The sequence below is a fragment of the Lactuca saligna genome, chromosome 4, assembly GCF_052625555.1.
Source record: "Lactuca saligna cultivar CGN05327 chromosome 4, ASM5262555v1, whole genome shotgun sequence".
Taxonomy (NCBI): Eukaryota; Viridiplantae; Streptophyta; class Magnoliopsida; order Asterales; family Asteraceae; genus Lactuca; species Lactuca saligna.
Genome location: NC_136420.1, coordinates 138,513,052 through 138,537,751, shown reverse-complemented (window position 1 = coordinate 138,537,751; position 24,700 = coordinate 138,513,052). Strand labels below are relative to the sequence as shown.

The 24,700-nt window shown below is 34.0% G+C and overlaps 2 protein-coding genes across 2 annotated transcripts; both read right to left on the bottom strand.

Annotated features, from left to right (window-relative positions):
- Nucleotides 1-12,718: 12,718 nt before the first annotated feature.
- On the bottom strand, nt 12,719-13,797 carry LOC145040201 (uncharacterized). The gene is made up of 4 exons (XM_078988161.1): nt 13,651-13,797; nt 13,487-13,556; nt 12,892-13,185; nt 12,719-12,819 (listed from the first exon to the last, which is right to left on the bottom strand). The coding sequence occupies exons 1-4, from the start codon at nt 13,795-13,797 to the stop codon at nt 12,719-12,721; spliced, it is 612 nt and encodes a 203-aa protein (XP_078844287.1).
- Nucleotides 13,798-23,432: 9,635 nt separating this feature from the next.
- Nucleotides 23,433-24,178, bottom strand: LOC145040200 (secreted RxLR effector protein 161-like). The gene is made up of 2 exons (XM_078988160.1): nt 23,761-24,178; nt 23,433-23,542 (listed from the first exon to the last, which is right to left on the bottom strand). The coding sequence occupies exons 1-2, from the start codon at nt 24,176-24,178 to the stop codon at nt 23,433-23,435; spliced, it is 528 nt and encodes a 175-aa protein (XP_078844286.1).
- Nucleotides 24,179-24,700: the final 522 nt, after the last annotated feature.

Here is a 24,700-nt window from a genome sequence, read left to right as displayed (position 1 = left end):
GGGCATTTTAGGCATTTTATAAGATTAAAAAGAAAACATATACTTTTTTTACTTCCACAAATCGTGATATAGGTACATTGCTATTTAATTGATTTTGATTGATAGAAATAGACAGTGTTATCATTTGTTTAAGTGAGTTATCAGTAAATAAGTTATTTAAATAAAGTGATAATGTAAATTGTACAATTGATTGATTAAAGACTATCTTTATAGTGGGAATGGCAATTTAGGTATTGTATAATATTTAAGTTTCAAATTGAACAATCCTTGATATAAGTGTAAAAATAAAGTTCTTTAGGCAGATAATACATTGCTATAATCAGCAACGAATAAAGTACATATAGGAACTTGAATTAGAGACATGAATTTATCAAGTAGAAGAACCTTAAACATATTGCCGAATATTCCATCAAAACCTTAAACTAAAGTTAAATGATCAAATCCAAAAAGAAATGATGCAACAAAAATAATAAACCTGGAAAGAAATGATGCAACTTACTATGCTACAAAGATAATATACCTGGAAAGTTACATGAGCGTTAACATAAAATATATAAACACATCATATATACCATTAAACAAAATGTAAGTTTCAAAGTTCTTAGATTAAAAAAGAAAATGAGTGGGAGGGGCATTTTAGGCATTTTATAAGATTAAAACAGAAAACATATACTTTTTTTAATTCCACAAATCATGATATAGGTACATTGATATTTAATTCATTTTGATTGATAGAAATAGGCAATGTTATCATTTGTTTAAGTGAGTTATCAGTAAATAAGTTAGTTAAATACAAAGATAATGTAACTTCCACAATTGATTGATTAAAGACTATGTTGATGGTGAGAATGGCAATTTAGGCATTGTATAATATTTAAGTTTCAAATTGAACAATCCATGATATAATTGTAAAAATAAAGTTCTTTAGGCAGATAGCACATTGCTATAAGCAGCAACGAATAAAAGTACATATAGGAACTTGAATTGGAGATATGAATTTATCAAGTAGAAGAACCTTAAAAAACATTGACAAATATTCCATCAAAACCTTAAACTAAAGTTAAATGATCAAATCAAGAAAGAAATGATGCAACAAAAATAATAAACCTAGAAAGAAATGATGCAACTTACTATGCTCCAAAACTAATAAATGTGGAAAGTTACATGATCATTAACATAAAATATATAAACACATCATATATATCATTAAACAAAATATGAGTTTCAAAGTGCTTAGAAACTATGATGTTCTATTCCATCCAATATACAAAACATAATTAACATATGTCTTAACCATGAAATATCTAATTTCATCAAAAATAGATAACAGTTGTCTACACTAAGTTTTTCCATGAAATAACATTCTCCTTGGCCATGTCCATTGCATCTTCCATCTTTCCTCTTGGAATGGTCATGTTTAGCATATGCTTGATGAATGTTATTCCATCATCAACTGTTGGCATTAGGTGTTCTGTTACAAAGAGATGAATGAGCTTCTCAACTCTTTTGGCTAGTGAGTTCATCATGAAGTGGGGGAAATTGGTTGGCACATATACTAGCTTGTGTTCTACATAGAGATGTTCAATCTCACAAAATTGATGTGCCCTAACTATTGCATTGAAATTTCGCAAAGCATCATCATCTAAAATTGGAATCATCGACAAACCACAATGTTTTTCAGTTGGCATATGATACCAGTATCCTATAGTTGTATAACCCAAACGTTTAGAAAAACTACCAAGCAATTCCATGTCAAGAAAATCGATGTTGACAAAAGTAATAAAGTCAACTTTAGTCACTTCATAAGCTTTACCTGGATAATCGGTGAAATATCTGCCATGGACAACTCTAATGGTGAACCTCTTGTCGTTTCCTTTGCCATACTCTACAATAGGTGGGTTTTTTGGTTGCTCACTGCTTACATTCTATAGTTGATACCTCGGCTTTGCCCATTGATCAACATTCCTGTTTGTTGTCATTGTTCGCCAGATTTTTTTTCACAGAGGATGAGCAATTCGAAGTTATCGTTGGATGGTGATGAAAATGCAAGAATGAGCATTTTAATATACGGGGAGGGTTTAAATGGATGATCAATCGGAGATGAAGAGACATCGACCCACATCATAAACACATCAGTTCCGACTACGTACAGGCTACAACGGGGGTTTATGTTGACCGAAGGCAGGTATAATGATTAATTATATTTAGTTATTATCCTTTTGTGTAAGTCGGTCAAAGTTTTAAAACATGATTTCATTTAAATATTTTAAATTTTTTTTATGTACCCTAATATAAAAAGTATATTTATTGTATATTTATATAACATTGATAAACTAAAATATCTACAAATAATATTTATATTAAAAAAACGTATCAGTAAACAAAATGTAAATAGGGACAATTTACGCAAATTGATCTTAACATTGACCATTTCTATGTATAGATAGAAATGAAGAACGAAAACAAATATTTGGGTTAAAGCTAATTCGTTTGTTGTGTCGAGACATGAAATTATAAAGTAGAAGAACCTTAAAACTAAATTAGGAACTTGAAGAACGTATTTAGAAACGTTATGTACAAATTAAGAATAAAACTTTAAGGGCAATTTTGGGGATCCGGATTCCACCATTGATACTATTGGACTCGCATTCTTTTCAGAAATATTGGTTATCGTAAGTTCAAATTCTGACATTTAAAAAAAAATATAACATGAAAAAGAAAGAAAAAGTTGTAAATTTGACAATTACAATCAGCAAACAAAAAAACAGTTAAATAAATAACATTAAAAAATTGAAACAGTAAAAAAGAAAGTACATTTCTATTTAACTGATTTTGATCGATAGAAGTGTTGGGTTTTAGCCATAAGAACTTTCCTATGTGCGCATGCAAAACCCTATTGCTTGGATCTAGGCTTTTGAATCCAAGACTTCTAATAGCTAACATTAAATCAGATCTAGAATCATACCTTTGAGTTCCTTGTTGATCTTCTTGTCTTGGAGCTTCTAGAGTCACAATTGTCACTCCTCTAATGGCTTACAAACACCAATAGCAAGCAAGATGATTTAGGAGAGAGGAGAGGGGATGGAATTCGACCAGAGGTTCCTTGCTTTAGGTTCTACAATGTTGTACACGAATTCCACACCCCAAGGGCCTATTTATACCTTTAGACTCTTTAAGGGTTTCACCCTAAACCCTAATTGGATAATCTTCTCTTAAGGCTATCCAAATCCATTCCATAGATAACCCTATGGACTATTTTGAGCTATCCTAAAGCTCTTAGAAACCGTCCAAAGTCAACCCTAATGGATTTATAGTCCAAAGTCTAACTATCAAACAATTTACAGTTTATACCCTCTTATTTAATTAATCTCTTTAAGTCACCAATTAATACCAATTAATTTATGACTTATATTAATCAAATAGCTAAATATTATTCCTTATAATATTTACTCTCTCTTAACAAATCATCCTTCAAGTTGCTCTGGTGAAGGCAACCCAAAAGGACCATGCACCACCGAATATAGTTATAGCCTTAGACACTATTCCAACAGTCTCCCACTTGGATAAGTCTAATAACTATACAAGTACAATACGGTTTGCAATCGTAGCTCTCAAAGACGCTGTCAACTCTGATCTAATCAATCTTGTCCTTTAGATAAGGGATCTTACAGTCCTCTGTTAGATATCATGCTGACAATCCTATGGAATGGTTAGTCTAGCATTTAGATTTCTCGATCTTCGATTTATTTGACATAGAACTTAATCGAACACATCAATTCAGTTCTGACCGGGCCCGGCACATAAGTCAAATCAAATCATCGAGTGGCCAAGATATCTCTTCTACCCTCTTAGGATAAAATTTATAGATAAACTTCGACTTATATGCATTTACTTATTCATTAACCAACTATACACAACAATGCGTTTTATAACATCAAGTTACTGATGCGTTTTCGCATTATCAATGCACAATCAATTAACAAATAATAAACCATATATCTAGGTTTTAAGACCATATGATATTATCGTCTTGCGATCACCTTTTATATCGTATTCCATAAGGTGATTCCAGCAAGTGCGGGTTTATTCCAATGCTCAAAACCAGTTCATAAGCACTCATGAACGTTGCAGCAACTCTTGCTATGTCTAACACCATTTAGACACTCTACACACCAATTCACGACAATCTTCATTCATATCTACTCCCAACATATGAACGATTGTGGACCATTTGAATAATTCGATTTTTCTTAATAAACTCAATTATTCTGGAAGTCAAAACATGCAAAGTGAAACAATAGTTAAACAACTAACATGTGATAGTAACTTTACTCATAAATAAAACTTCTTTATTTAATCATCAAATGTTAATTACATTTATCTATTATATGTTTCTAATACTATCTAATCTATGCTAATATCATCCTTCAGCCCAATACTCCTAGCATGCTGTAAGTGCTTAACCCTACTCAGTCCCTTCGTAAGCGGATCTGTTGGGTTATCTTCTGATGGTATCCTCTTCACTACGAGTTGTCCTTCTTCTACACGATGTCTAATGAAGTGATATTTTCTGTCGATATGTCGAGATCTACCATGATCCCTCGGTTCCTTGGTCAAGGCAACCGCACCTTCGTTATCACAGAAAATCTCCATGGGCTCCTTTATGGCCGGCACAACTCCAAGATCACCGATGAAGTTCTTCAGCCATATTGCCTCCTTCGACGCTTCGCTCGCTGCGATGTACTCTGATTCGCACGCTGAATCAGCTACGGTTTCCTGCTTGGAACTTTTCCATGTCACTACTCCTCCATTTAGGGTAAAGACCCAGCCCAACTGCGAACGGTAGTTGTCCCTGTCGGTCTGAAAGCTGGCGTCACTATACCCTCGCACCTTCAATTCATCACTCCCTCCAAGGACTAAGAACCATTCTTTCGTCCTCTGAAGGTACTTAAGGATGTTCCTCACCGCAATCCAATGTGCTTTGCCAGGGTTCCCTTGATATCTGCTAACCATGCTCAAAGCGAAGGCTATATCAGGGCGAGTACAAGTCATAGCGTACATGATTGAGCCAACTGCGGAAGCGTATGGGACTCGGCTCATTTCTGCTATCTCAGCTTCGGTACTCGGACTTTGAGTCTTACTCAACTTGGCATTTCCTTGTATCGGTAGTTCTCCCTTCTTTGAGTTTTCCATACTAAAACGTTTTAGTACCTTCTCCAAGTAAGTATTCTGACTAAGTCCAATTAGTCTCTTACTTCTTTCTCTTACTATCCTTATTCCCAAAATGTAAGAAGCCACTTCGAGGTCCTTCATAGCGAAGCACTTCCCGAGCCAGGACTTAACCTCCTGCAGAGTCGGGATGTCGTTTCCTATGAGTAATATGTCATCGACATATAGAACGAGGAAGCTTACTATACTCCCACTGGCTTTGACATATACACAAGATTCGTCTTCGCTTCTTACAAATCCAAACTCTTTGACTTTCTCATCGAAGCAAAGATTCCATCTGCGAGACGCTTGCTTAAGTCCATAAATGGACTTCTCAAGCTTACACACTCTATTCGGATGCTTCGGATCCACAAACCCCTCTGGCTGAGCCATGTAAACATCCTCAGCCAACTTTCCGTTAAGGAAAGCGGTCTTGACATCCATTTGCTAAATCTCATAATCATGAAATGCAGCAATTGCTAGCATCACTCTAATAGATTTAATCTTCGCAACTGGTGAGAAGGTCTCATCATAGCCAACTCCGGGAGTTTGAGTAAAGCCCTTCGCAACCAATCGCGCCTTATATGTGTGTACGTTCCCATCCACGTCAGTCTTCTTCTTGAAGATCCACTTGCACCCTACGGTCTTACGTTCGGGCACGTAATCAACCAAATTCCAAACTTGGTTATCGTACATGGATTAGATCTCGCTATCCATCGCCTCTTTCCATTTCGCAGACTCCGGGCCTGCCATGGCTTCCTCATAGCTATTAGGTTCATCAAGATTTACTAGTGTACCATCACTAATATACGTGTCCCCTTCGGTAGTAATATGAAAACCATAAAACTGGGGATGAACTCTAACTCTATCGGAACGTCTAAGAGGTAAGGATTCGTCAATCGGTTCAACCGGAGTTTCCTCCTCGGGTTGAACGCCAGCGGTGGAGGTTCCTTCATCTATCGATTCTTGAATCTCTTCAAGTTCGATTTGCCTCCCACTGTCTCCTTGGCTTATGAGTTCTCGCTCTCGGAAAAATCCTCTCCTCGCAACAAAGATAACATTATCTTTCGGTCTATAGAAGAGATATCCAAAGGAAGTTTGCGGGTAGCCGATGAAAATACATCGCTCACTTCGAGGTTCAAGCTTGTCGTGAGTATCTCGTCTTACGAAAGCCTCGCAACCCCAAACCTTGATATGTGCCAACGAGGGAGCTTTCCCCGTCCACATCTCGTGAGGTGTTTTGGCAACCTTCTTAGTAGGGACTCGGTTAAGGATATGGGTGGCAGTCTCTAAGGCATACCCCCAAAAGAAGATAGGTAGTGAAGCACGACTCATCATAGAGCGAACCATATCCAATAAGGTTCGATTACGCCTTTCTGCCACACCATTCAACTGCGGTGTCCTAGGAGGCGTCAATTGCGAAACTATTCCACACTCCTTGAGATAATCGTGGAATTCAAGACTTAGGTACTCTCCTCCTCGATCGGATCGAAGCATCTTGATTTTCCTGCCCAATTGATTCTCCACTTCACTCTTGAACTCTTTGAACTTTTCAAAGGTTTCTGACTTTTTCTTGATTAAATAGATATACCCATATCTACTATAATCATCGGTAAAGGTCACATAGAAGCGGTTCCCATCCTTCGTGGTTGATCTAAAAGGTCCACATACATCAGTATGTATTAGGTCTAATAGTCCCTCACCCCTTTCACAAGTACTCGTGAAGGGTGATTTAGTCATCTTTCCAAGTGAACAAGATTCGCATGTGTCATCTTCCCTAAGGTCGAATGACTCCAACACTCCATCCTTTTGGAGTTGGGCTATGCGTTTCTTGTTGACATGTCCAAGACGACAATGCCACAAGGATGCTTTATCCATACTAGTGGAAGAATCAATATTCAAAACATCATTTCCTACGTTATCAACAATCATAACAGTTTCATATATTCCATTACATGGTATAGCTTCAAAATAAAAGACACCATTTAGATAAGCCAATATAGAACCATTCTCATTATTAAAAGAAAATCTAAAACCTTGTCTATATAAACCATGAAATGAAATGATGTTTCTAGCCATTTCTGGCGAATAGCAACAATTGTTCAAATCTAAAACTAAACTATTCTTAAGCACTAAAGAATACACTCCAATCTTGGTCACAGGCGACGATCTTCTGTTCCCCATGATTAGATTGATTCTTCCTTGCTCCACATCCCTACTTCTTCTTAGTCCCTGCACATTAGAACAAATGTGATAACCACAACCGGTGTCAAGAACCCAAGAAATAGCATGATTAGAATCGTTAGATTTGATTGCATATATACCTGCGAAAGATGGCTTGATCTTTCCTTCCTTGATGGCTTGCAGGTAATCCGGGCAGCTTCTCTTCCAATGTCCTATCTTGTGGCAGTGGTGGCACTCTGCCTCCTTCGGGTTAGAGCAGGGCTTAGAGGGATCAACTTTGGTCCCACTAGAAGAGGAACCATCTCGGGCTTTCACCTTTCGATAGTTATTTGAAGAAGCTTTCCTCTTCTTTCCCTTCCCTTGACCAATAGCCAAGACAGGAGCAGCGGATGGATTGGGAGTTGGTGCAACAGACTTGTCCTTGAAATTGCTCTCAGCAACCCTCAAGAGACCTTGGAGTTTACTTAGAGTGACCTCCTCTTTGTTCATGTGGTAGGTCATCCTAAATTGATTATACATCAGAGGCAAAGAGTGAAGCACCATGTCGATCGCCAAGTCTTCGCCAAAGTCAACATTTAACTTGCGAAGGCGGTCGACATACCTTTGCATCTTTTGCAAGTGCACGGTAAGAGATTCTCCATGACCCATCTTGGCGGAAATCATGTTAGTGAAGATCTCGTAACGCTCTTGTCTCGCGTTTTGGTGGTACCTCTCCAACAAGTCTTGATGCATCTCGTATGGATACATGTCCTCGTAGGACTTTTGGAATTCGGAGTTCATGGTGGCGATCATGATGCAATGTACTTTCGTTGCATCTCGCTCATGGGTTTCAAAGGCGGTGATTTCAGCGGGAGTAGCAACTTCGGGGTTGATTTTCTCGAGCTTCTCGTCGAGGACATACTCTTTATCCTCATAGCGAGCAATGGTGCGAATGTATCTTATCCATTCGCCAAAGTTCGTTCCATCGAAGGTGACCTTTTGGCAAAGGCTCATCAACGTGAAAGAACTAGCAGCAGCGTTGTTTGCGTTTGACATCTATAGAAAGGACAAAGATAGATTAGAACAAGAATCCCTAATTATCACCCAATAAGATAAATTAGGGCTAGGATCCAACAATAAGATTTACATACTAGAAAAGGGATGCCGTAATCTAACATGCAAATAAATTGAAGGTAAGTGAATGACGATTCACTAATTCTCCATCACAAAACTTAAACTTTTAGTCCTAAGTGTTTTTGAGAATTCCTAGGTTCGGATGAGATTCATTGAACTATTCAATGGCATGTTTAAATCTCGATATGCCCCTCTTGTTTGTGACTGGGATGCCGAGGATCACAAAGCGGGTGTGAATTACCATGCAAATTTACATGGTGCCTTCATTGTTACGATCACCTATTCGATGTGCCGGTAAACCACACACACTCCATCGAACTATGATAAACAATGAATCACCCTTTGCCACCTTCGCTTAGAACCAATTAGTGTGCCGGTAAACCACACATGCTCCACTAACATCTTAGCAAGGTGCAAAGTGTAATTTCATGGGATTGCATCAATTCACTTTTCCTAAAGTAACTAAGATTGGGAAATTTACGAAAGTTTAGTTACTTTGTATTTCTTATTATACTTTTAATGAGAGGATGAGGTTGCCCTATCCTACCCGTTCGGCTAACGACCCTCCACCAATCAAGCAAGCGGTGGGTGTGAGTGTACACCCATTAAGCGCCATTTTATAGGCCGCAACCTTATACCCACCTTATAGATCGGCTTCGTGAATGAGGCCTACTAGCGGTAAGACTAGCATTTAGTTATACATATATATATTATTCTAATAACATCATATAAGTATAGGGTTGTATTTTTAAACTTTTTCAAAAACTAGGGTTTGAAATTTAAGTTGTCTAAATTAAAGCTTTTAATCACAAATTTAAATTTCAAAACTATAGGGTAGGTTTTAAACATTTAAAACATTGAGGATCAAATAACAAATAATTTCAATTAACAATTAATATCTTAATTATCTTTATTTGATTTATCTTTGATTTCTTTGAGGATAATTACCAAAAATAATTAAAACAATTAATTAATTATCATATAAAGAAACTAAATATTTAATTAGTTGATAATTACCTTTTACTAGATCAAGATAACACTTATATTTATCAAAAAATCGGATTCATATTGATCTAATTAGTTTATGGAAAGTTTGGATAAGATAAACACAAAGAAATCCCGAATTTGGCCCTTCCTGACGCTTGGACTCGCCGAGTGCACAAAGGGACTCGCCGAGTCAGGCCTACTCGACGAGTCCACCTTGGAACTCGACGAGTCAGTGACTCAAAACCCAAAAAATCGAATTTTGCAGGTTTGTTTCAGTTATTCAAGCAACAATTTAAAGAAAACCAATCTAGGCTCTGATACCACTGTTGGGTTTTAGCCATAAGAACTTTCCTATGTGCGCATGCAAAACCCTATTGCTTGGATCTAGGCTTTCTAATTAAACATGCTTTGAATCCAAGACTTCTAATAGCTAACATTAAAACAGATCTAGAATCATACCTTTGAGTTCCTTGTTGATCTTCTTGTCTTGGAGCTTCTAGAGTCACAATTGTCACTCCTCTAATGGCTTACAAACACCAATAGCAAGCAAGATGATTTAGGAGAGAGGAAAGGGGATGGAATTCGACCAGAGGTTCCTTGCTTTAGGTTCTACAATGTTGTACACGAATTCCACACCCCAAGGGCCTATTTATACCTTTAGACTCTTTAAGGGTTTCACCCTAAACCCTAATTGGATAATCTTCTCTTAAGGCTATCCAAATCCATTCCATAGATAACCCTATGGACTATTTTGAGCTATCCTAAAGCTCTTAGAAACCGTCCAAAGTCAACCCTAATGGATTTATAGTCCAAAGTCTAACTATCAAACAATTGACAGTTTATACCCTCTTATTTAATTAATCTCTTTAAGTCACCAATTAATACCAATTAATTTATGACTTATATTAATCAAATAGCTAAATATTATTCCTTATAATATTTACTCTTTCTTAACAAATCATCCTTCAAGTTGCTCTGGTGAAGGCAACCCAAAAGGACCATGCACCACCGAATATAGTTATAGCCTTAGACACTATTCCAACAAAAAATTTGACAATTACAATCAGCAAACAAAAAAACAGTTAAATAAATAACATTAAAAAAATTGAAACAGTAAAAAAGAAAGTACATTTCTATTTAACTGATTTTGATCGATAGAAGTACACAATGTTATCATTTGTTTAAGTGATTTATGGGTAAATAACTTAGTTAAATACAGTTAGAAATACACAATGTTATCATCAAAGCATTTTTTTGGTGATGTTCAATAACAAATACCTAATATTATTTAATGTTTATATTTGATGTCTAATATCATGATACTTTTATTTTTTCTATACACAAATAAATGATAGTACATTTCTATTTATTGTATTAATCCCGAGATTAATGTTTACTCCTTAATGAATACTTTGGAATTAAAGAATAAAGTCATGATAAGATGTTATATTATCCAATATTGAATAAAAATAGTCATTTAGGAGATAAAAGCAATGTTGTATAAAATCACTTCTACCAAAATCAAAATAACATAGTAAACCACATTATAGGAATGAAAAAAATAACACAATGTATATTCATGAAATAAATATAAAAACCATCAAATCCCAAACAAAAACCATTCAAAACCAATGCACCTAAAATGTAAATGGCTTAAGAGTCTATATTGCAGAAACAAAATTAACCATGAAGTAAGATTGTTTGTAAAAGTAAAATGCATTTACGTTTATTACTTGGGGACCAAAAGAGGTATTCGTTGTTCATCCGAAGGTGACAATCAAGCAGACTTAGATGCTGACAAATTCTCCATTTCATCAAGATCTATGCATGTAGCAAGGTTTCTTTTCCACTCAGTTGGTGTAGAAATCAATTTTGTAGGACTTGTTGCAGTTGATTTGTCCCTAGAACAAGGTATTAAATTGTCACCAATCTGTGAAAAAGAATCCTAGAAAAAAAATTAGTTAGTTGTTATACATTAAAACATAATACTTCAAATTATAATTTAAAAACCACAACCTTGACAACTTTTGTCTCTTGGGAACTAATATCTGAAGAACCAATCATGAATAAATCTGAATTAGCAGGTTGCATCATCAGATCAAAAACAAAATGCTATTGAGTCACGTATTGTTGGGTTAATGTGGTAAAAACTAAATATATTTTTTGAAAATAACGTGTGGAATAATATTCTTTTTTTCCAGTTCATCAATTATGTCTGCATTATTGGTTAATCTTGATATCCCATAGATATTACTTTTATTAGTGACATTGTAACTTGAGATATCAATCTTAATTTCCAACTTTTTTTCCACCACAACTTTCAACTCCATTGGATACAAATCCAAATTGATGCCAAGCTAAAATATGAATAAATATTGTTAGAAAATTTGTGTATAAATATATAATTGTATAACATAAAGAAGTAACTTAGAACTATAAAATAATATCTTCTTGTTTTTATCATACAACTCTTTAGTTGTATATTTAAACAACTTATTTGCTTCTTGATCAAATAAGGTTGAAGTCAAGGTTCTTATGTTGTCTTGAACCCGAAGTGGGATTTTAAATCTAAATAAAGTATAAAATCATATTATATTACACAATTATGATAAAAATATATTGTTTTTATATAAAATAAATATGTAATACCTTGGAATAACCGAAATTTTGATACTTTTGCAATTAGGATTAGCACATTCATAAGTAACGATTTCGGGCACTTCAAGAGAACCATCAACCTTATCAGTAGAAGACTCTTTTTGTTTTGGTGACTTTTTGCAGTTGCTACAAGCAATGTAATACCAACATATGTTTTGACGTATTCCCTTAACAGTACCAACAATAACTACTGTTTTTTCCTAGAAATTTAAATAATCTTTAATGTTAAGAAAATGTTAGTTTATGAAAGTGTATGTTAGTTTCGTTATAACAATATACTATGTTTGTTTCTTACACTTTTAAAATTTAAAAATAAATGTGCATTAAAGTAACAACTTTAAAAATAACGTAAAGTACCTCCAAAGGTTCAAACAAATCATCAATGTTAGAAAACATATTATTTTTCAGAAAGTCATCGTGTTCTGTGTCTTGTTGTGATGCCATCATTTTGATTCCACTTGATGAAAGTTGTTGTCCATTTTCAGAAACCAATTTGTTCATTTATAACAAAGAAATGAATTAAATTTATTATAGTATGAAAAAAATGAATATAAAAATACAAAGGAAATTATAAATGAAAATACTTGTTCTTGTAGCTTGTAATTTCATCCATATCATTGTTTATGAACAACCTACTAACATCAAAGTAGGTGGATGAAAAAGGATGACCTGCAAAAATATAATTTATTATTTAACTATATAAAAAATTTTATTAAATGGTTGTTAAAACTAATTACAAACCATTAATAAACTTCACTCTGGCAAATTGAACAATAACAACTACTGGAGCATGGTTGTTATTGTTAGCATGAAAATCATGCATGTAGTATGCATTATGACCCCACAAAGTTATCTTAAGCTTAGTATCCACGAAACAATAAACAAATATTGTAGATAATATAAAAGAAAGTATATTATTTGTTTGTAATAATGGTGAATACTCTATATCTTGAAGATGAAAGAGCATCTTGTGTTTCGATTTATCTTTTCCCGAGGTATCAATACGCCCATATTCAAAAATGTGTCCAATAATATCTACAAAAGCAACAAAATATAAGATTAAGTTAATAAGAATTATCAAATTGTAATAAAAAGGAAGAAAGTAGGATGTTATATAACAAAACTAAATATAAAAAGAACCAACCAAAAGAGTTTGACTCTAGTATGTTGTTAGAAATAATCGTATTGAAGTCAACAAAACAAAGTCATGTGCAGAACCAGAAAAGTTTTCACAATCCTTCACAGTTGCATTGTGATTAAAAGTAAGTTTTCTGTTCAGCAAACTTAAAGTTTGAAGTATTTGGTGCGACATTAGGTTTTCTAACGTATAATGAACTATCCTCTTTTAAATAGCACTGGAATTTAGGAAACCATTTCTTCAGACAAGATTCATGAATTTTCCTTCCCTAAAAAAATTAAAAAACAAAAATCTAAATATAATTGCTTACAAATATGAATAAATTTTTATAACGATAGTAATTGAATATATTCATTTTATACCTCCTCATCCATCAGAACCATTTCAATCGAGTATGTGTTGTATGCATCAAATTTTGAGTTTTGAGTCCAAAGACGTATGATCCGAACCTTAATTGTGAAATCATTATTGATTGAGTCAATCTCCTCTATCGAAGTAAAGTGTTCCATTGTACCTTGCGAGTTAAAAAAAATAATAATAAAAAAAAAAAAAAAAAAAAAAAAAAAAAAAAAAAAAAACTTGTATATTTAACGAAAAAATTAAAATATAAACAAAAATATCATAAAGCATTGATTGATTAAAGAATTCGTCATATAAATGTCAAATTCTACAATTCAAAACATTTAGGCAAGTAAGTTAGAATATAAAGAACACATACACTTGTTTTTCGCTGAAAGAAAGGGAAACTTGTAAACTTGACACTTATAATCAGCAACTAAAAAATAAAGAAAACATATAATTTAAAAAAGTTGAAATAGAAAAAAAGAAAGTACATTGCTATTTAACTGATTTTGATTGATAGAAATACAGAAAGTTATGATTTGTTTAAGTGAGTTATGGGTAAATACGTGGGAGGGGCAATTTAGGAATTGTATAATATTTAAGTGTGAAATTGAATAATCAATGATATCAGTGTCAAAATCATAATAATTAATAAATTATTTTCAAAGATGGCCTTCTAAAAATATGAAAAATTGTTTAAAAAGGTGTAATTTTTCTTATTACTTCAATACTTTAATGTTTGAGTAAATTATTGAAATTGTCCCTATGGTTTGGTCAAAATTTCACATTTGGTCCCTAACATTTTTTTGCACTCGGATCATCCTTATGGTTTGATTTTGTTGCGTTTTTCGTCCTTATGGTTTGGTCAAAATGGTACGTTTGGTACTTAACTTTATGTATGTAAGGGACGAAAAACGCAACAAAATCAAACCATAGGGACGATCCAAGTGCAAAAAAAAAAGTTAGGGACCAAACGTGCAATTTTGACTAAACCATAGGGACGATTTCAATAATTTACTCTAAATTTTTTAATAATACCTACATGATATCTGTTAAAACACAGGTACACAAATAAATGGTATGCAACAGTTAACAGAAATAATCCCCATATAGTTCAAAGTTAACATAATGTGTAAAAGCTAACATAAACAGTACTTGTTTTTAAAATTTGTCATAAATGGTCCCTATGTTTAAAAACTTACAAAAATGTTCCATATAGTTCAAATTTAACAAAAATGTACATTCTTTTATTAATATGTTAAATATTGTACACGTTTTAGTTTTAAATAAATGAGCAGAATTGGTCCATGTTGGAAAAAAAATAAACTGTTACATATATAGTCACATACACATACATTAACACACCCATGACATTAAGAAACACATACAAAGTAATAACTAAAAAAACAGTGACATACAATGTATTAGTTTTGAAAGTAATATGCTGTAAATTTTTATCGAGATATGAGTATATACATTGAATAAGGGGAAACAGTAAACTAACATAGTTGATTATGCTGTCCAAAACTAAAAAATTCGATGAGTATATACCCTGGATATAGGAAAAACACACTGTAAACAAAAAAATCTATGAGTATACCATCGATATATGAAAAATAGAGAGCAAACAATGTAGTCTTCTTACTCGAATGATTAATGTCTGATCTATGCGTAGCGAAACAGGAACGTAAACACGGATGTAAACGTGTATATATATATATATATATATATATATATATATATATATATATATATATATATATATATATATATATATATATAGGATTGATATTCGATTGCTGATTTATTGGGATTGATACTCAATATGCTGATTTATTGGGAGTGATAGAGTTTTACATTTATTTTCTGCCATATTTGTTGAATAATTATATGGTATGATTGACAATTCAAATTTCAAATTGCCTAATTTTCCTTAATAAAATTTTTACTGATTCCTGATGTGTACAATATTATTTTCAAATTTCAATAACTATGGACATGAAGGGAAAATTTGGAAATTCAGTTATAACCAATGGACGGGAAAACTAAAGGCTGAGGGGCTAAGGTAATGCCACGTGGCGGCTAACGGAATGTTGTATTAGAGGAGAAGATATACCATATAATAAACCTAGTATATTCATATTTAAATATTAGACGAAGCATTCACTTGTGAATATTAGGTGGTATATTCACTTATGAATATTACATAGTATATTCACATATGAATATTACAAGGTATTTTCACAAATATATATAATTTTTATATGTTATTCACCTATGAATAACATATAGACTTGCATATTTTTTTGTGTTTTAATAATCATATATTGATTCAGGTGAGAAAACATATTCATATGTGAATATAATGTGGTAATTTAGTTTATATATTTCATCAAACAATTGGGGTGCATACAAGTTAACTTTTTTAAAAATGTTAAAAACAAGATACTTTGACTATTTAAATCTTACAAAATAGTAGATTGATAGAGAATTATATGAAATTCTTCAAAAAAAAAAAAGAAACAAACAAACGATTTAATCTTTTTCTAACCTCAATTTTGAAATTTTATTTGATGATCTATATTGAATGAATGATATAAAGTGCATTTTTTTTTGTTGATTATCGATGATGTTGATCTAATGATGTTGTGAGTATAATTAATCGTATATGTTGAAGATTTGATCGTATTCATGTAGAATTGAAGGTTGGATTAAAAAAAACAAAAACGAATTTTTGTTGTCAACTGTTGAATGGTGTTGATAAACATGTTATTGACGAAGATCGGTGATGGATTAACACTATACGACGTTGATGAGGGTTTAATTGAAGAAATCTGGATGATTGTTGAAGGTTGGAGAAAAAATTTAAATGATGAACGATCGATTAAGAGTGGATTTGAACTGTTATCTAATTCTCTACAGTTATGTATTTGAGATTGAAGGTTATTATCATATTTACAAGTTTGCCACCGTGTCTTTTTATACTTAGATTAAATGAGTAGCTGAGAATGATTCCCTCATTCTCAACTTTTTTTTCTCAATTGAACCCTGCTCTCTTTCTTTCTATCTCTCTCTCTCTCTCTCTCTCTCTCTCTCTATATATATATATATATATATATATATATATATATATATATATATATACAATTTTATCTTCCAACATCAAATTATAACAAATACAAATTTTTGTAAAATTCTAACTAAAATTTTATCACTTCAATCCTTTTTATAAAAGCATTCTCAATAATACATTATAATTTCCTTTTTTGTTGTAAATACTAATATGTTATAAGGAAATTTCAAATTTCTGTCGTTTATAAATCATCCCAAGCCTCTTGCTCTAAACTCAAACGGATCATCAACATGGGGTTGTAGATATTAATTCTAAACTCAAACGGATCATCAACATGGAGTTGTAGATATTAATTCATGATAGTCATTTTTTTTTCTTATTTCTAAACTTTTCAGCCTTTTTTTTTAAACAGCCAAACATATAATAAAAAACAAGAAAAAGAGCACTAGCAATAAGCTAGTGAAAACCACAAAAACAATAATCATTGGATGGAATCAACGATATCACTTAGTCTAAAATTTCCCACAACAGCTACTTTGTCATTCCAAAATATCCAAATGCACCAAAGAGTAATGCACACAATTATATTGACTAAACTCCATTTTATGGAATTCAAAGCTAAATTATCTACTTCAACAAGAATCTCGACAACCAAATTAACATTTACCTAGTTAATTTCCATCCAGCTATAGCATTCCAAGTTCTTGTAGCCACTTCACAATTGATAAAAGGATGATCGAGTTGTTCGATTTCTAAAGCATAGATAGGGCATAAAGAAGAAGGAAAATCAATTCCTCGATTTACCAAATTGAAGCAAGTAAGAATCCTATCCATAAGAACTCACCATGTCAGAATATTCACTTTTTTGGAAAAAAAAAATTCCATCTAGTTTCCACCCTTAAGTTAGGAAGTGTCAACTCATCAATCTATCTTCTCGTCTTGCTAACAGTGAAATTTTCATCTATGCCAACATCCACCACCATTTATCGTGTTGATTTGAAAGAACCACTTCTTAAAGGCGAGTAAGTAATTCATTATTTGCCTAAGTTTCTCACCACCATCAATCTGATGCTTCCAATTCCAACACCAAACCCCATTTATAAATCTATCATCAATTGAAAAATCTTTATCAAGTTCCAACTAGAACACTTGATGAGATTTGGAATCAAGTTTGAATGTAATTCTAGTATTAATTGAGTAAAGTATTTAAACGGTGAACACGAGAGTAAATAGAATCTTTGTTCAACTCATATTATGCCTTTTAGTTTACAGAATACAATGACTAAACTGCAAAACTATGTGTAAAGTCATCTTGTAGATCACTATTTATAGGAGAACAAAAGCATAACAAAAATACTAAGGACTAAACGTTAAGTCTTGACTTTATAATGCCTTAGTAAAATAACTATATAAACGTTAAGTCCTGACTCTTCGACTATTACAACATTTTAGCCCTAACAATCTCCCCCTTTGGAATCAAGGTCGAAGTCTTCAAGTAGTCAGTGCTTGAACGGCATACATCAGCACTCTTCGGATATCCATATACCAAGATATAAGCTTCTTTATCTCTTTCTTATCTCCTTCTGAGTTTTTATTGCAGTGGTTCATACGAACAATTAAGTTCGTATATTGAGAGTTGCTGTATCTCTCCACTTCACAAGTTTGGAACAAAAATCTTTTAGCTCTTCCAGCTTTATCTTTCCTAGCAAAAACTATCCCCAATGGTTTTAAGCAAATTTCACCATCTTCATACTTGTTCAGCTCATTTTGCTTCTTTGTTGGTGCCATTGGTGCAGTTATATCGATTCCTTTAACTATAGCAAGTTCCACATCTGTTTGAGCCAAGCACTCGAAGTAATTTTCCAAGTATATTTTTATGTGCTTGCACCCAAGGCTAAATACATCAGGCTCAGTATCTTGAAGAAATGAAAACGATTTGTCTTTAAGCATCAAGGCGATATTGATGAGATCATAAGTATTCATCAAAGGAAAGTCTGCCACCGTAAATTCTTGAAGTTTTCCAGTTGCTCTTGCAACAATGTATTTGATGTTTTCAAACTTCCATTCAAAAATGACATCTCTTTTGATGGATATCACCTTTCGTATCTTCTCCAAAAACCAAATCTCTACCTGAGCCTTTCCCAACACCGCATGAAACCGAATTTTCATTTTCTTTCCCTCTTCTGTTTCCAGTGACTTTGTTTCAGCTTTAAACTGTGGCATAACAAACATCATCTCATTGATTGGAAAATCAAGTTGACAAAAATCAGTGTTTGTCACCATGTAGCTTTTCTTAGGAATCTTCTCAAACGAATACATATGATCAAACATCACCCTAGATTCAATGGTTTCATAATTATATACTTTTGACGGATCACCCTTATCAACTTTCGAACCATCCAGAGCCCTTTGTCTCATTATGCTCTGTACATGTCTCATTCTTTCTACTTCAGCTGCCACCTCCACTTTCTTTTCTTCATTGGACTTTTCAATAACAATCCCTTTTCCCTTATCCTTTATATTTGACAAATCAACTTTTTCTGAAGAAGATACACTTGTTTGCTTTCCAATTACGACTCCCTTTGAGATTGGTTTTGGAATTGGAACTGTTGTGATCACAGTTGAAGTAACTGGACCAGCAGAGAAAACAGTTGCCTTTGCCACCACCTTTGAAGGATATACCTTACCAACTAGCTTCGCATCTTCTATGGTTGTCTTCATCCCTTCGTAGGTTTTCACTTGTTCCCCAGACTTTGTTTGTTCTATCTTTTCTCCCCCTTGCACCCCTGTGAAAGCAGGTGGGGCATCTGATACAGTTAGTAAAAGGCTGGAAATGCGAAGCAGTGGAACAAGATTCTTGTGTAAAATGGCTTCAAAGTGAGAAAACTTCTGGGAAAGAAATTCTTGTGAAATTATCAGAGAGACAGACTTTGAAGATAAGTCCTTTAATTCCTTCAACAAGCCTACCAACTCTCCAAATTTTTGTTCCTCTTTGGCAGAAAGAGTTGTCAGTGTTGGATTCATCTGTTCGTAAAGTTTGACACATCTGGTGATTGCATCACAGATGATATCAATTTTCTAATTAGCCGAAGCATAATCCTGTTGTACGATTTGAACTTCCTTTTGCATATCTTCTCGAAGTTCTCTGATTTGAAGGTTAACCTCCTCCCGTACCTTTTTGACTTCTTGTACGAAGAGCACATGATGCTCCTTCGTAACCATCTTCAAGTCTTTCAACTCTCGTACAAAATCAGCCCTCTGAGAATTAATTCGATTCTCAGTAGAAATATCATGTTGATCAATTTTTTCAAGGACTCTACTTTCTGAATCCCTAATTAAACCAAAAGCCTTCGAAATTACTCGTCCTTCCATCAATTTCATTAAAGAATCAACCTCCAAACTTGTAACCCCAACACTACCCACATCTGCTTGTGATTGCAAGATTGAATTTTATTTTGAATTCAGAATCTTGAACTGCTTCATCATCATCAGCATGTGGTCTGGAAAATCTTCTTCGCAATTATCAAAGTGAAGAGCTTCGAACGTTCCTCCAAAGCCTTCATTATCAGTTCCAGCATCAGTAGCCATGGTTTCATCAACCGGTGAAGATGGGTTTGGTGGATCAGTAGATTGAGTAGAAAAAATTGTAGTGAAGGGTTGATCCATAATAGATTGAAAAGTTGGAGAATCAGTAGTTGATGTAACCTAGGGTAAAGAGACAACATGACCGTGTTCAACAGTTTTCGAATTAGCAGGCTTTGAAAGAGTAACAGGTGGACTGGTCTTTGCTTCTTCTTGAATTTTGACTTTAGGTGTTTCAGGAATTTGCTCTTATTCCTCAGTCCTTTGATTCTTCTTAATAAACTTTGCAAGATCCTCAGCCCTTTGCTTTTTCGACGATGGAGAAACAGGGGCTGGAATTTCCTGGACCATAACACCCTGATGTGTGATTTGAGCTTTCTGAATAATCTGAGATGAAGATTTTCGCTTGAATTTGAGTTGGCAAAAAACCCCGTCTTAGATGGAATAGTCTCTGTCTCCTGAGACGCTTCGATATTTGGTGTATCAGCAACAGTCATCGAAATAGGTGAAATAATCTGTTGAGAAACTTCTTCGACTGTAGCTGGTTTGACTGTAGGTGATTTCTTCTTCTTCTCATCCTTCACTATTCTTTCCAAAGACCCAACGTCTGTCTTCTTCGTTTTCTTTGATTTCTTCTTCTCCGCTCCGTATAAAATACCACTAAAAATGGTTGTGTCAATTGATTGAAGATAGGACACCAACACGTTATTTGTTGGATTCACCTTTTTGAGCATCGCATCCGGAATACGAGCAATAGATGTAAAGATGGCAGGATCATCAACAACCTCCTTCGAACTGCCATACATATGAAAAACAACTTTTTCTTCAAATTCAAGAACTTCAATCCTCTCCTTTGTATAAACATATTGAAGAATAAGACTCCAATATCTGGCACACGAAATCCCCTACATGACATTGGTCTTCGAAATGCTTGTCAAGAACTCTGTCCATAGCTGTTTAGAGTAATCAACTTGCAAATCATAATAAAGCCCAACCACCATTGCGTAGACTTCCATTCTCCCTTTGTCGAGACCCATTGTTCTTCCGGTAAGACAACGAAGAAAAATGCCAAATAAGAAATTCCATACCGTAGGTAAACCGGATTTCTTAAAATCACTAATGCGCGTCAATGGAGGTTGATGACCCATTTCATTGAACATGAACACAACTTGTGGATAGGTGACTTCCACATACGGACCAGTTTTCGGAATCCCCAAAATCTTGCAGAATAACCTCTTGGACACCCGAATGCGTGTTTCATTCACCATTGTAAATTCCACACTTCCAGTCTCTTTGTTGTACAATGTTGTTGATCCGGCCTTAGACAACCAGGACATCGAAACCGCAAAAGAATCAAACATGGCTTTTGATAGAACAGAATTATGTAAAGCAACCACCAACATCTTGAGTTCATCCGGATACTTGGGTAAATCATACTCCACTTGATAATTTGAACCATGTATCTTCAATATTGGAACAGAAATAACTTCTTCATTTGTTGGTGATGATGGAATTAAATCTTGAATGTGAATCGCCATAGTTGAGTGTGAAGAAAATGATTTTTGAAGAAGATGAATTTCAGAGAGAATTTGTAAGAAAGAGAATATTTGATCGCATAAAGTGTTATGGACCCCTGAATTTCAAGCAGGATGCATTAAATGCTTGCTGACATGGCACCTTGAAATACGGACCTCACTCATCAAAAAGAAACAAACGTAACTGTCAGCACGCCTAAAACTCGTATCGTATTCCATATGTCACCAAAAGACAAGACTGTTTTGTTTTCCCCAAGAGAAGTGTAACCGTCGGAACCCTTCGGAAGGAATAAAGGTAAGGCTCTTTCACTTTTGGGTTAAAAAGCGAAGTCATATGCCAAAGTTTCGAAATCATCAGTTTGAGTTGGTAATACTCAAACCTCAAGGATTTCGTGTGTGCTGTGTTCCAAAATTTTAGATAAGAAACAAATGTAAAAAAAATTGGAAAATGGTGATGTCATAAATTTGATTTGACACAAAAACAGTTAAATCCCGGGCAAAGATTTCTTTGAAAATTATCAAGAGAGACAATCAATAGCTTGCTTGGTTTCTCGTGAATTACAATAGAAAACTTGAAGAGAAGTTTCGAAGGGTTTCTTTTATAATACTAATGGGTGGCTTCGAAAATTTCGTTACATATCAGCCTTAACATAAGGTGATTAATTGTAACCGAAATTATTTGTGTGACCAGTGTAGTCAGTGACAAATTGGTTTAGAATGATATTCAACGTAACAAGTATTTTCAAAATATACTCACACGGAAATCATATTCATGAAAAAAAATATTATGCTATTTCTTGTTGGTAACAAACATCGTAGGTTTCGAATGTTTGATCAAGACCACTCAAAAAAAAATGAATACAATTTGGAGTATAAAAGGTACCGAAACAAATGTTTCGTAAGTTCTGTAAAAAAGTTCCCCATCAATTCCTTGATTTGTTGGATTTTAAGGTTTCACATTCATCAGAGACTCATGATTTCAGATCATCAACACAGAGTTTTGTATGTCTAGATTTCGATTGGTTTGATCAAAAACCTCGTGGACATACGTCATTGTGTGTGAATTGTGTAAAGAAGTTTAAGATGAAAAAGATTGGTTTACAGATCGAATGTACCTCTGTTATTTGTGGACCAAACAGAAAACTCTTAACTCATATGAGAAGAGTAAGGTAGTTCTATTGACTAATGCCTTGGGAAGAAAAATTCATGAGATAATTTCATCAAGGCTTTCCTTTCTCACACATTGAGTCATATGAGGCTTGAGTCAACATGCAGCAGTATGCTTCTAGGGAAATCCTAACTATTCCAAAGTTTATAGAAATCATACCTTAGTTGAAATGTGTGTGAATGCGAAGATTTTGAATGCGAAGCCATGCGAAGATTTGACTTAGAACAATGACCTCTGAATAAGAATATCTTCAAAGAACAAAACAAACGAATGCGAAGCATTCGAACAGTTGACTTTGAACAGTAGTCTCTGAATACGAACTTCATCAAGGAACAAAACATACGAATGCGAATCATTCGAAGCGTTGACCATGAACAGTAGCCTCTGAATGCTGAACACTTTGTAAGCAAACTGTCCTTCAGTTCACCAAATCATTATGACCCATCACTCTTCGCTTTTGTCATATGAAATTGAATTTCCATCAAGCATTCCCAACCCTTCTAGAATACGAAGAAATGATTTTTCATCCAATCCTTTGTGAAAATATTTGCCAACTGTTCCATTGTTTTCATAAAATGAACTTCAATATTTCCTTCTTCCACATGATCTTTTATGAAATGATATCTGAGATAAATGTGCTTAGTCTTCGAATGTTGCACAAGATTATGACAAATTCTTATTGCACTTTGTGAATCACAATATAAAGGAATCTTTTTCATATTTATAGCATAATCACGTAATTGACTTTGAATCCAAATAATTTGTGATATACACGTAGCTGCAGCAACATATTCAGCCTCAGCTGTAGAGATCGAAACACATGTTTGCTTCTTCGATTGCCAACTGACCAATTTTCCATCTAGTAATTGACACCCACCAGTTGTACTTTTTCGATCAAGACTGCATCCTCCCAGATACGCATCTGAATAAGCTTGTATAAAGAACCCGGTTTTCGAAGGATACCACAAACCTAACGAAGTGGTGCCTTTCAAATATCGAAAAATATTCGTCACCGCTGTTACATGTGGTTCACGTGGATTCGATTGATACCTTGCACAATTACAAACAGAAAACATACTATCAGGTCGACTGGCATTTAGGTACAATAATGACCCTATCATGCTTCTATACAAAGTGATATCAACAGCAGATTTGTCTAACGATGGAGTTAACTTTATGCCTGTTGCCATTGGTACTCGTAACCTTGTGCTATTCGTCATTCCAAATTTTTCTAGCAGATTCTTTGTATATTTCTCCTGATTAATGAAGATGCCTTCTCTGCTTTGACGAATATTCAAACCTAAAAAATTATTAATTTTGCCCATCATACTTATTTTGAATTTTCTTTTCATCAAGTCTTCGAATTCTTTAGACAAAGCAGGGTCAGTAGAGCCAAAAATTATATCATCAACATAAATTTGAACAAGCATCGGGTGACTCCCAACTTTCTTTCGAAATAAAGTGGGATCAACTGATCCTTGTTTAAATTTAGATTGTTTCAAAAATGATGTTAATGTTGCATACCATGCTCTTGGTGCTTGTTTCAACCCATACATAGCTTTATCTAAAATATAAACATTATCAGGATGTTCGTTATTTATAAAACCTGGTGGTTGTTCAACATAAACTGTTTCTTCAAGTTCGCCGTTTAGGAATGCACATTTTACATCCATTTGATAAACGTCGAAATCTTTATGAGATGCATAAGCTAG

Bases quoted from the DNA above. Each gene is read 5' to 3' on its own strand.
- LOC145040201 (XM_078988161.1), bottom strand. From the start codon at position 13,797: ATGGAACACTTTACTTCGATAGAGGAGATTGACTCAATCAATAATGAT. The intron at 13,557-13,650 runs GTATAAAATGAA...TAATTTTTTTAG, and splicing joins TGGTTCTGATGGATGAGGAG to GGAAGGAAAATTCATGAATC. The intron at 13,186-13,486 runs GTTCATTATACG...TTGCTTTTGTAG, and splicing joins GTGCTATTTAAAAGAGGATA to ATATTATTGGACACATTTTT.
- LOC145040200 (XM_078988160.1), bottom strand. From the start codon at position 24,178: ATGGCAACAGGCATAAAGTTAACTCCATCGTTAGACAAATCTGCTGTT. The intron at 23,543-23,760 runs GTATATCACAAA...ACAATGGAACAG, and splicing joins ATATGTTGCTGCAGCTACGT to TTGGCAAATATTTTCACAAA.